The sequence below is a fragment of the Podarcis melisellensis genome (assembly GCF_964234715.1).
Source record: "Podarcis melisellensis genome assembly, chromosome: 16".
Lineage (NCBI taxonomy): Eukaryota > Metazoa > Chordata > Lepidosauria > Squamata > Lacertidae > Podarcis > Podarcis melisellensis.
Window position 1 is genome coordinate 4,342,854 of NC_138533.1, and position 13,044 is coordinate 4,355,897.

Below are 13,044 nucleotides of genomic sequence, written 5' to 3' on the forward strand. Positions count from 1 at the left end.
GAGGAGCGCAAGAGCGAGAGATCACATATACAGACTCCGTTATCAATCACTCCGCAGACCTGCCGAGCGGCCGAGTCAAGACCTCCAGCGGCCACAGCTGAGAAGTGCCAAGCCGAAGGACCGGTTCAACCGGGAAGATGCTGCTGGTGCTTCTGTTTTGTTTCATTTCAAGCCTAGCCAGGCCTCCACTGCAGCTGGACTACTGCAGTGCGCTCTGTGTGGGGCTCCCCTTGGAGCTGGTTCCGAAGCTCCAGCTGGGTCAGAATGTGGAGGCCAGACTCATGATGGGGAAATCTGGCTGACAGCATGTGGCACCACTGTTAAAACATCTGACCAGCTGCCATCTACTACCCAGCTGCGTTCAAGGTCCTCATATTAATTTTTGAAGCCCTGAACTGCTCAGGCATGGGTAGGCAAACTAAGGCCCAGGGGCCGGATCCGGCCCAATCGCCTTCTGCATCCAGCCCGCGAACAGTCCGGGAATCAGTGTGTTTTTACATGAGTGGAACGTGTCCTTTTATTTAAAATGCATCTCTGGGTTATTTGTGGGGCATAGGAATTCATTCTTTTTTCATTCTGCCTGGTGTTTTTACATGAGAAGAATGTGTGCTTTTATTTAAAATGCATCTCTGGGTTATTTGTGGGGCATAGGAATTCATTCTTTTTTCATTCTGCCTGGTGTTTTTACATGAGAAGAATGTGTGCTTTTATTTAAAATGCATCTCTGGTTTATTTGTGGGACGTAGGAATTCATTCTTTTTTTTCTTCAAAATATAGTCCGGCCCCCACAAGGTCTGAGGGAAAGTGGACCGGCCCCCTGCTGAAAAAGTTCGCTGCCCCCTGTGCATAGGTCTCAGGGACCGCCTGAACTCTTATATCTCAACTCGGTCACTGAGATCATCTGCAGGAGCGGCATTGGTGAGATGAGGCTCAGTTGACAAGACGAAACACTTTAGTGCCATCGGGCCCAGTCCTGTGGAACTCTCTGCCACTGGAGATTCAGCAGGCGCCTTCCCATTTTTAAACACCTGCTGGAAACTTTTATAACCTGCCCTCTCTATGCAAGCAATTAAGAAGACATCCTTGCACAATTGTTAATTGATGTTTGTTTTTAACTTCTTTAATGGTTTTTATTGTATGGTTTTATTGCTGCAGACCGCTTTGATACATTGATATGTTTTATGACAGAGGTTTACAGATATTTAAGAAAAAATACGAGAAATTTGTGGTGCAGAAATGAATAAAATAATTATCATGCTACCTCACAGATTCAGCCCTCCACTTTCCAGGATCCTCCCTCACCCCTTCTCTCTTTTTTTCTTTTTAGACAGTTGGTTGTGTGCAAACAGAAACAAAAGCTTAGCCTGCTGAGATAGTGGCACACGCTCTGGTTATCTCCCGCTTGGACTACTGCAATGCACTCTACGTGGGGCTACCTTTGAAGGTGACCTGGAAACTACAACTAATCCAGAATGCGGCAGCTAAACTGGTGACGGCCGCCGAGACAACATAACACCGGTCTTGAAAGACCTACATTGGCTCCCAGTACGTTTCCGAGCACAATTCAAAGTGTTGGTGCTGACCTTGAAAGCCCTAAACGGCCTTGGTCCAGTATACCTGAAGGAGCGTCTCCACCCCCATCATTCTGCCCGGACGCTGAGGTCCAGCGCCGAGGGCCTTCTGGCGGTTCCCTCATTGCGAGAAGCAAAGCTACAGGGAACCAGGCAGAGGGCCTTCTCGGTAGTGGCGCCCGCCCTGTGGAACGCCCTTCCAGCAGATGTCAAAGCAATAAACAACTACCTGTCATTCAGAAGACATCTTAAGGCAGCCCTGTTCAGGGAAGTTTTTAACGTGTGATATTTTACTGTATTTTTGGTTTCTATGGAAGCCGCCCAGAGTGGCTGGGGAGGCCAAGCCAGATGGGCGGGGTATAAATAATAAATTATTATTGTTATTATTATTATTATTATGAACTGGTTGGGGGAAGCTCAGGAAGTGTCTTGCCTCTGCAAAAGACCCAAATTCTCTGCTGTCTGATGCAGAAAGGGAGGATGCAAAAGGAACCGCAGCCTTCTACGCAACGGCTTCCGGTGAAGAATATCCCCAGCGCTCCTTGGAGATGTCATGGGCTTAACCTGAGACCTTCTGCATGCAGAGCAAATGTTCTCTCCACCGAGCCAAACCCCTTCCCCTAAAAGCAAAGTAAAATCATCGTCCACGTGGTTCTGAACAAAGGGCTGTTTTTAAATAAGAAACCTGGGAAGCTTCTTCATACCTAGCCAGACGCTTGGGTCCATCCAGCTCAGCACTGCCTGCGCTGACTGGCAGCAGCTCTCCAGGGTTTCGCACCAGGAGCCTTTCCCAGATGTGCTAGGGATCAGACCTGGGACCTTCTGCATGCCAAGCAAATGCTCGACCACCGAGGCACAGCTGCTCTGCGACCAAGAAAAAAAGCACTCTGCTCACGTTCAGAGGAACGAATGCTCCTTGCACATCCTGAAGGCTCCTTCACTGGCTCAAATTAACCCACAGCTTTTATAGCTCTGGAAGCTCCTCTGTGAGTATCGGAGAGAGAAGGGAATCCCCATGGCTGGTAATGGTCACTCCGGTAGGCATGAAAGGCTGTGTTTTGGCCTATGATAGGAATCATGGTGGTACCTGGTGTGGTGTTGCCCCCTGGTGGACAATCAAAGCAGAGCAGATGAAGGCAGCCACTAGGGATTGTGGGTGGGTGGGCACCTGTACCCCTCCAGAAGTTCATAGAATCAGAGTTGGAAGGGACCACAAGGGTCATCTAGTCCAACCCCCTGCAATGCAGGAATCTTTTTGGTCCAACATGGAGCTTCAAGCCGCAACCCTGAGATTAAGAGTCTCATGCTCTACTGACTGAAATATCCCAGGCTTTAGTGTGACGCAGTGGCATGAGTCATAGGACCAAGCCGAGGACCAGCAAGACCTGGGTTCAAACTGGTCAGGGAGTTGCAGTTCGGCAACATCAGCCTTAAAACCAAGGAAGGCAACAGACAAGGATGAAGACGTCACATTAAAGCCATTTATTTTCAGAGAAATGTTCTACAGGCTGTTGAAACTGTTTAAAAAAAATGATATTTTTTTCAGTTAATAAAAAAATCCACGACTTTGTCCCGCTAACAGCTCTCGTTCGCCGGCTGCAGACTCATGTTCCCACACGCCTGTGTCCTGCTCAGACGCTCAGCCTCGTTTGACCATCCAGTCAGACTTGAAGCATTTTTCTTCGACCCAACAAAAATAGCTTTCCCTCCCCCAATTTGCAAAGGAAGACAACCATCTGGCCCTCATGGAAAGACCTCCACAAAACCTTCCCCTCTCCTGCAGCAGGCGTGGGCCTCATTTGGTCTGGTGTCCAGCTTTTGACCCACAAGGCTCCTGAGTTCATACGTGACAACAGAGAAGGATACGGCTACAAAGGAAATACAGGCTGCTCCTCTGAAAGGGGTCTCTGATAGCAAGCCCCACTGCAATCGGCTGCGCCTATGAGTTTCCCAATGGGAACTCCCCAGCGAAGCTGAACAGGGACTTGACACCTGTGGCAATGCACTCTTTCAATGGCGGCCCCACTGGGACGCAGATCTGTTCCATAGCTTGCTGGATGGTAACCCCCACCGTTTGGAGAGGCAGCCAAAACAAATCAGCTAGGAATAGTGGGCACTTTTCGAACTGTGAGCAGTCAATAGAAGTTTGGCATCAACCTTTGTGCCAAAAATTTGGGGCGATGGTGGTTGGTTTTTTTAAAGGAGAGATTTTGATTAAAATGCCTTGGTGCCTGGTCTGAGAGCCTTGCCCAAATCCCATTGCCGGATTTATCTTTTAAACCTGGGATGGGAAACCTGTGACGCTTCAGCTGTTGTTTGGACTCTCCTCTGCCCCAGTCAACCTGGCCAATGGTCAGGCTCCCTTCTGTGTGCTGTTCCTGAGGCAGAGACAATGGCAAGCTTTCAACACCTCCCAGAGACCCATCTTTTAAAGCAGGCATTTATATATGTTTATATTAGTTATTGATATTTAAAGAAATGTTTCATTGATGGCTTCTCCATTTTTTACTGATGCATTTCTTTGTATTTTTGGTTTTAAATGCTGTATATGCATTTTTTCTCTCTAAATTAACGTCCTGTGTAAGCTACTCAGGGACTTTGCATCTTAAGCTGTATATAAACATTACTGGTGGTAGTATGATAAGAACGGATCGCAAACACAGAGGCAATCAAATCAGGCATTTCAACACGAGGCCGTTGTGGTGCAAATGAAACTGGAGGTGGTTAGCAGCTGATTTGTGAATCTCGGGGAATATCTGGCTTGCCAAACACCGGAAACAAGACGGCCTGTTGCCGACAGAAGTACTGAAAATGACTACATTACTGGAAAAGGAATTATGACCAGAGAATATCTTCGTTCTAACTGTTTTTGAATGGAAGGGAGCAGAACAAAACTGGAACGTTTAAGAAACTCTTACAATGTCCTTATAACCAGGCTCTGTTTCTCCCTTGAAGGCCAGTTCTTACTTCCATGCCTATTTATTTTCTCGTGTTTGCTATAATAATAGGAACAGCCATTTCGCGGAAACAAGACGGGGAGTCAGCAAGGAAGGTCCCACACCCTACGTATTCGGAACGCTTTGCTTGATGATGATCTTCTGTCTGGTGGCTCGGACATTGGAGTCGGCCATGGGAGGCCCTGCCCCGAGGGCGGCCGCGGCAGCGTTGGGCAGGCCATGGGCTGTGATGTACTTCTTGTAGGCCTCGCGGATGATCTTGAAGGCCCGTATGTTGGAGTACGGGATGTCGGTGATGGGGTCGCGGTAGATGGCGGCCTTGTGGGTGACGGGGCAGACCTCCTTCACAGGCAGCTTGGGGGCCCGAGACTTCGGGAAGACGCGCTCGAAAGTCTCGTCGTCACTGAAAGTGATGAAGGTGCGCGAACATTTGGCGGCCGAGGCGGAAGGTGCTGGCGGGGCCTCCAGGGGTGGGGGCTGCATGTCCTGGTCCAAACTGAAGCAGGCGGGAAGGGGTCCAGTGTTATTTGTAATTTCACAAAATTTATACACCACCTGAATATATATATTTTGGGGGGGGGAGCCTCAAACAGCTTCACACAAAAAATCATCTGCAAACGTTTAAGATGTACGAAAAGTTAAGATAAAAACCAATTCAAACTGGCACCAATTTTCTAAAGGCCTGACTAGGCTTGCCTGAAGAAAAACGTTTTGAGCAGGTGCCGAAAAGAGCACAGTGAAGGCATCTGCCTGACGTCAATAGGCAGGGAGTTCCGAAGTTTAGGTGCTGCCGCACTAAAAGATCAAGTTCTTGCAAATGCAGGATGGGTATTATGTGGCACCTGTTAGTCCTGCTCAGAGTAGCCCCACTGAAGTGAATGGACATGGAGTTGTATTCAACTAAGTCCTAATGAGGCAGGCTAGTTGTCCATTTACCTCAGGACTGTCTACACTGACTGGCAGCAGCCCTCCAGTGGTCCAGACAAGGGACATGGGAAGCAGATGCTCTACCACTGAGCTATAGCCTTTCCACTTAAAGTGTAGTAAGATTCTAGTCCTCATGGCTCCAAACGAAGGGCTGGTTTTAAATAGGAACCTAGGAAGCTGTTTCATACTTAGCCAGACCATTGGTCCACCTAGAACCGTATTGTATACAGTGGCAGAAGCTCTTGGAGGTCTCAGAGCAGAGTCTTTTCCATCCCTACCTGGTGATGCCAGAGATTGGACCTGGGACCTTCTGAATGCAAAGCAGACACTCCAATTCCGAGCTAGAACCCTTCCCTTAAATGCCTGACGGGCAGGTGAATGATGTCCCATTCTACCAGTTGTGGTCGCCCAGTGAGAAGGAAAAGAAAATTTGCACATGCTCAGAGGCACAGTAGTATTCCAGGCTTCAGTGGTGAAGGTAGATAATGGGCAGAGAAGCAGTGGTACCTCGGGTTAAGTACTTAATTCATTCCAGAGGTCTGTACATAACCTGAAACTGTTCTTAACCTGAAGCACCACTTTAGCTAATGGGGCCTCCTGCTGCTGCCGTGCCGCCGGAACACGATTTCTGTTCTCATCCTGAAGCAAAGTTCTTAACCTGAAGCACTATTTCTGGGTTAGCAGAGTTTGTAACCTGAAGCGTATGTAACCCAAGGTACCACTGTAGTAATGATCGAGTCTCTCTGCCTGTACGCTAGTTTAAGCAATGCATACCCACCATAAAATTTAGAGTGTGTTCTTAGATTGCGACTTGCAGAACTGGATGTACAATTGGCCTGGATATGGAATTGAACCCAAGGCTGTGAATAACCACTTCCCTATCCTCTTTGGTGAGTGGAATCTCCACCAAGCAACCAGGAAGTTTCTGTAAACTAGGAGACAAAGTGAGCTCTCTCACTTTCTTTTTTAGGCCGGCGACGCTCCCAGATTCAAAATTTGCCTGGAAAGGCAAGCCATGCCTGACGAAATTCTTAAGGACTAGGAACTTGGGCCTACTGCTTCACATATCTAGCTTGCTCTATCTCGGGGGCAAGCCGAAAACCCTTACCCCTCAACGTCCACATTCTCTTCCTTGAAGCCGAGGTCGGAGACGAGGGGCATGGTCCCTGAGTAGTAGCGGATGGTGGGCCCCACACATTTCCTCTTCTTCTGCACCTGCCTCTTCTTGTCTGCTTCCAAGCGCTCGTACGTCTCTGCATGGAGGAAAGGAAGCCAAGCTCCTGACAACCCCAAACTTGTGACATAAGGCGCATCCGCTCCTGGATAATTCTTATGGACTAGTAACTTTGCTAGGGGGACATGGGTGGCGCTGTGGGTTAAACCACAGAGCCTAGGACTTGCCAATCAGAAGGTCGGCGGTTTGAATCCCCGCGGCAGGGTGAGCTCCCGTTGCTCGATCCCTGCTCCTGCCAACCTAGCAGTTCAAAAGCACAAAGTGCAAGTAGATAAATAGGTACCGCTCCGGCGGGAAGGTAAACGGTGTTTCCGTGCGCTGCTCTGGTTCGCCAGAAGCGGCTTAGTCATGCTGGCCACATGACCCGGAAAAACTGCGGACAAACGTCGGCTCCCTCGGCCAATAAAGTGAGATGAGCGCCGCAACCCCAGAGTCGGCCACGACTGGACCTAATAGTCAGGGGTCCCTTTAGTAACTTTGCTAAACAGCAGGACCTTACTCACCCAAAGAGCGCAGGTTGAGCTCCTCTGTGATCTTGGCCTCTTCCAGCAGCTCCTCCTGGGTCAGGGGGCGGTCGTAGCTGGGGCCCGCCCCCTTTTTGCGTTTCGACTGCACCTGGCGCTCCTGCAGGCGCAGGAAGGTCTGCCGCGTGTGTTCGGTCGTCGACTGGCGCATGTGTTTGCGGCCTGGGCAGGCAAGGGTTAGGAGGAAGGTGTTTGAAACAAGAAAAGGAAGAGCAGAGCATTTCAAAATGGGACTTTCAAGCGCGGCCCTCCAGGCCTCTCTGTTTGTCCCTCAGGCCTCTCCACAAGCCACACCTCCACCCCCCAAGCCACCCCACTTCTCCCTAGGTCTAACACCTGAAAGGCCCTGATCCTCACCCTTCTGGAGTGTTTCTGCCTGGCTGGAAGGCAACTGTCAATCACTTAGAGATGCCTCCTAGGAAGCGATCCATAACTAAAATACCGTATTTTTCGCTCTATAAGACACACTTTCCCCCTCCTAAAAAGTAAGGGGAAATGTGTGTGCATTTTATGGAGCGAATGCAGGTGGGAGGCTCTGCTCAGCGCTCCCTTTAGAGAGCTGTATGGAGCATGTGTGCAGCTCTTGGAGGCTTTTCCCCGAGGAGGGAGAAGGGCTGCCTAGGGGAAAAGCCCTGAAGAGCTGCACACACACTCTTTAAAGAGAGTGTGGCTCTTGGGGGAGCCTTCCTCCCACTGCCTGGGAGAGGCTGCGCACGGCTATCCCATAAGCCAGGACAGCAAGAGGCTATCCCAGAAGCCAGATCCCTCTTGCTGTTCTGGCTTCTGGGATTCAGAATATTTTTTTTCTTGTTTTCCTCCTCCAAAAACTAGGTGCGTCTTATGGTCTGGTACGTCTTACAGAGTGAAAAATACGGTGATCAAGAATGACAGCATGCCTTTGAACAGTGATAAGGGCTTGCCTGAAGGGGGAAAAATGGTGTGGAAGTGGATATGGAGAAAGGTTTGTCTGCCTCTCTCGTGACACGAGAATTTGTGGAGATCCAATGTAGCTGGAAGATTCAGGACAAATGAAAGGATTTTTTCAGGCAGTGCACAGTTCAGCTACAGAACTCGCTCTGGCAGGAAGCAACAGGGATCACCAACTTGAGAGGGCTTCAAAAAAGGATTGGACAAATTCATGGTGACAGCAATGGCTACTAGCCAAGAGGGCTCTGCTGTGCCTCCACTGTCAGAGGTGTTTCTGAAGACTAGCTGCTTGAAACTGCAGGAGGGACAAGTGCTATTGTGCTCAGATGCTGCTTGTGGGCTTCCCATTGGGATGCTGGACTAGATGGGTCCCCTTTGGCCTGATCCAGATGCCTGGCTGCTCTTTCATTCTTGTGTGTGTGTGTATGCGCAGAAACCACTGATTTTTGTGTAGCTGTGATGTGGCCTTCCGTGCAAAGGTTGAGCATCACATTCTTCTCTCTACCACTCTTCTTCTGGCCCTGCCCAGCACTGGCATGCAGCCCCTGGAAAGTCACCTATGAAAGGATATGGCCTTCAGGTTGAGAAAGCTTCCTCATCTCTGGTTTAATCTGAGACTTCTTAATTAATGCACTCTCAAAATGGGCACGTACTGTCTCCGAGGTCATCCTGGAGCTCGGCTGGGGCCAGCCTTTCCTCTCTCACTTTCTGGGAGCTGCTTACAGGCGCGTCTGCCTTCTTGGGCCTCAGGCTCTTGATGGGTTCCTACAGAGGATTCAAAGGACAGAAATTAGGAAGGGCGGTTTATAGATGTGATTCATCAGCAGAACAAAAAGCCACCAGGTGTTTAAAAAGCATGAAAGGTCAGAGCTTACATTTTCTTGACTTTGGGGAGACCTAAAATAACTAGAGAGCACCCTACAATTAGAGTCATGGGCCCCTACTAAAATGACTTCAAACAAAATAAACCAAGTTTAAGATGCATTTATTTTGAGCATTCCCCACCCCCAACTCTTCAACCAACGAAAGATCCCAGAGCAACTTATGTACAATCAAAAACAAGACAGTCCCTTCTAGATTTATGGTCTAAGAAAGCAGGACACAAAAGGAAAAAAAGGAAAGACCTGCCAACAAAAATGAAGAACATTATTTATTTATGTGACAATGGCGGCAAGAGTTTTAATAGCACAAGGATGGAAGAATGAAGATACCCCGACAAAAGAACAGTGGCAAGAAAAATTGATGAACTATGCAGAACCGGCAAAATTGACGCACAAACTGCACAAGGACGACGGTGACTTCAGAGAAGAATGGGAACCTTTTACAAAGTATTTAAAGAAACAACAAAATGAATTGGACTCCCTGGCAGGCTTCGAATAAACACACACAAATTTATTAGTTAATATAATAGATGAATAACTTAAGAGATTTTTACCTTTTTATAATATACAGAGAACAAAATGTGCTAATAAATCAGAAAGAGGAACTGAGGGAAGTCGTGGGGGGGGAGGGTATGTGGGGGTGGGAGGGGGGAAATTGGGGAAAAACATAATTGCTGAAATAATTTGTTATGTGAAAATAGTCAATAAAATTTCACCGGAAAAAAGGAAGGGGGAGGAAAGAGGAAAAGCAAATTCAGGTCCTTAAAAAGCTAAATGGTAGTTCTTAAAATGACTTCCCACAGGGGCTCCTCGCAGGTGCTGCCCATTCTCCTCAAAAACCAGGCAGAAGGTTGCCAACTCCACCCCACACCCCATGGATAATCCCACGGTCCACAGGGAACGGGATTATTGCCTCTTGCACACAAACACCTCCCTCCCCACTTTCTTTTTCTGCACTCCCAGCAGTCTCCGTTGAACAGTGGGGGCAGTTTCAATGCAGCCGGGCAAATGCTTTGCTCCGCTTTCCTTGCCTCTCAGTGGAGACACAAGAGCGAGATCAGGGAGAAGAGTCAGTGGAAGAAGACTGGAAGAAATTTAAAGAGACACTGCAAAATTAATGAATCTTAGAATAATGTTGGATTGAAATTAAGTGGTTTCTAGCTATAATGGTTTAAAAGAATATGAAAAAATGGGTTTCTATAAGTAAAAATTCAAGGTTGTAATAATTTAAGATTAAAGATTTGGGTAGAATAAAGAGGGAAAGAGATTGCGGAGCTAATATATAGAATTGGAATACAAAAAAGGGAGGTATGAGGAGGTCCGAGAAACAAGTAAATGAAAAATAATATGATGAGAAGATTGATTGTTTTTAACAATTCTTATTTTGTACTTTTTTTTTCTTTTTCTATTTTGTAACGTAAAAACCTTAATAAAAAAATATTTTAAAAAGAGCGGATCAGACACTGCTGCAGTTGGCGCTCAGCATTCCCACCAGCCCTGCTCTCTCCCATTAACGGATTTGGCATTTCGGGAGGACATCCGTGTGCCCGGCTCTGCCCGTCTCCTGTTACACATACCTTGTAGGCTTTGGTGACAACCCTCCGCTTCCTCTTGGGCTCGTTGTCATCCTGATCGCTGCTGGGCTCATCTCCCTCGTCAATATCAAAGTCGGAATCTACTTCGTCATCACTGTCCGATTGGTCGCCTTTGTACTCATCGTCACCAGATTCCTGCAGGGCAGTCGAGAGAAGATGGTTGGATGAAGAGAGCTCTCTTTCTGAACAGCAATGGCAAGAGACTCAATTTACCATGCCCTGTCCCCCCAGCCAACCCCAGCAGATCTTTGCCCACCCCTCTAGCCTTTGAGCCACACCTTGTATATCTTCGCTCCACCTCTCCGGCTTCTGAGTCATATCTTTGCAGCCAGACAGCCAGCATGGTGTAGAGATTTGGGGCTTAATCTGATTTCTCAGCCTAAACCTTGCTGAAAATGGGGGTGGGGTGGGGGTATCACATATATCCCCCTAAGTTCTCTGGGAGGGAGGATGAATAAAAAAGGAGAAAATGGGAAAGTACATCCAAAGTCAGTGTGGTTAAAGTGTCATACTAGGACCTAGGTGACCAGGGTTCAAATTCCCACTCAAGCCATGAAGCTGACTGGGTGACTGCCTAGCCTACCTCACAGGGTCATTGTGGGAATTAAATGAGGGGGAAGAATTATGTAGGCTACCCTGAGCTCCTGGCAGAAGGAAGGTAGAATGTAAATGAGATACTTCCCTCTCTCTACCAAGATGACTTATTCAGCCACCATCACTAAGAGAAACCACCTTGTCCAGGAGCAGTCTACCACCAAGCAACCTATTACAGAAAAAAAGTTACGGGTAGAACTGCTTATGGGCTCCCCAAGTGCAGCCTCCTTTGGAGAGAAGGTGCTGGACCTTCTTAGTTCAAACCTTCCAGAAGTTAATATTTATATTGCTGCTGTTGTTGTTTAGTCGTGTCCAACTCTCCGTGGCCCCCTGGACCAGAGCACGCCAGGCACTCCTGTCTTCCACTGCCTCCCACAGTTTGGTCAGACTCATGTTTGTAGCTTTGAGAACAATGTCCAACCCTTCTCCTTGTGCCCTCCATCTTTCCCAACATCAGGGTCTTTTCCAGGGAGTCTTCTCTTCTCATGAGGTGGCCAAAGTACAGTGGTACCTCGGGTTAAGTACTTAATTCGTTCTGGAGGTCTGTTCTTAACCTGAAACTGTTCTTAAACTGAAGCACCACTTTAGCTAATGGGGCCTCCCGCTGCTGCTGCGCCGCAGGAGCACAATTTCTGTTCTCATCCTGAAGCAAAGTTCTTAACCTGAAGCACTATTTCTAGGTTAGCGGAGTCTGTAACCTGAAGCGTATGTAACCCGAGGTACCACTGTACTGGAGCTTCAGCTTCAGGATCTGTCCTTCCAGTGAGCACTCAGGGCTGATTTCCTTCCGAATGGATCGGTTTGAGCTTCTTGCAGTCCATGGGACTCTCAAGAGTCTCCTCCAGCACCAGAATTCAAAAGCAAATATTTATATTACAGTACAGTGGTACCTCGGGTAACATACACTTCAGGTTACAGACTCCGCTAACCCAGAAATAGTGCTTCAGGTTAAGAACTTTGCTTCAGGATGAGAACAGAAACTGTGCGGCAGCAGCAGGAGGCCCCATTAGCTAAAGTGGTGCTTCAGTTTAAGAACAGTTTCAGGTTAAGAACGGACCTCCGGAACGAATTAAGTACTTAACCCGAGGTACCACTGTATACGTATTGCACACACTACAAACTAAACTGAATCTATGCTTCTGTAGCCCCGCCCATCCCGCCTTCCTTCCAGCCAATCACAAGCGAGCGCCGCCTCGGCCGTGAGCTCGGGGTCGCGCCCCTGCCGCTGCCCATCAACCCAAGTCCCGCCCCCTACCTCCGTGAAGCCCCCGTACGTCGTCTTATAAAACTCGTCCTCTTCCTCCGCTTCGAGCAGCCCCGAGAGCCGATTCCCTGCCGTCCGCCGCGGCGCTCGGCCTCCAGCCAGGCCCGTCGAAGCGGACGCCGCCGCCGCCATTTTTAGTCTTTCCCTGGGGGGAGAGCGGAGTGGCGATCGATGCCGTCGGCTCGCGACCACGCGCCCTGCGTTGCGGGGCTATTCGCAACGTCTCCGCTTGAATGACGGGAGGGATGAGTCATCGAGCGCCGAGCTAACGGACGCCGATGGCGGGCAGGCACGATTAGTTGAGTGTCGAGGCAGAGATTGGGAAGGGAATGGGGGAATCGAGCGCCGAGAAAGTCGATGGGTGAGAAACAAGCCTAAGAGGATTCAGCATCTTTCCAACAAGACGCTTCCGGGGAGGATCTGAAAGCTGGGTGTTCAGAAGACACCCTCCTTTTATTAATGCCCTTGCAGAAACTACTTCCAGTAGCACCTTAAAGACCAACTAAGGTGCTACTGGAAGGAATTTCTTTTGTTTTTACTATGGCAGACCAACATGGCTACCTATCTGTA

At 48.6% G+C, this 13,044-nt stretch overlaps 1 protein-coding gene and 1 long non-coding RNA gene across 2 annotated transcripts in view; one reads left to right on the plus strand and one right to left on the minus strand.

The window, feature by feature from the left end:
- The window catches only part of LOC309358777, a 28,907-nt gene extending 28,400 nt beyond the window's left edge, over positions 1 to 507 (plus strand). Inside the window, exon 4 of the long non-coding RNA XR_014163588.1 lies at positions 58 to 507. This is a non-coding gene — a long non-coding RNA (uncharacterized lncRNA). The remainder of the gene's footprint in view (positions 1 to 57) is intronic.
- A 2,531-nt stretch (positions 508 to 3,038) lies between these two features.
- On the minus strand, positions 3,039 to 12,646 carry VPS72 (vacuolar protein sorting 72 homolog). The gene is made up of 6 exons (XM_081891809.1): positions 12,466 to 12,646; positions 10,599 to 10,751; positions 8,794 to 8,905; positions 7,193 to 7,375; positions 6,564 to 6,708; positions 3,039 to 5,024 (listed from the first exon to the last, which is right to left on the minus strand). The coding sequence occupies exons 1-6, from the start codon at positions 12,604 to 12,606 to the stop codon at positions 4,634 to 4,636; spliced, it is 1,125 nt and encodes a 374-aa protein (XP_081747935.1). The 5' UTR covers positions 12,607 to 12,646; the 3' UTR covers positions 3,039 to 4,633.
- Between the last annotated feature and the right edge of the window lie 398 nt (positions 12,647 to 13,044).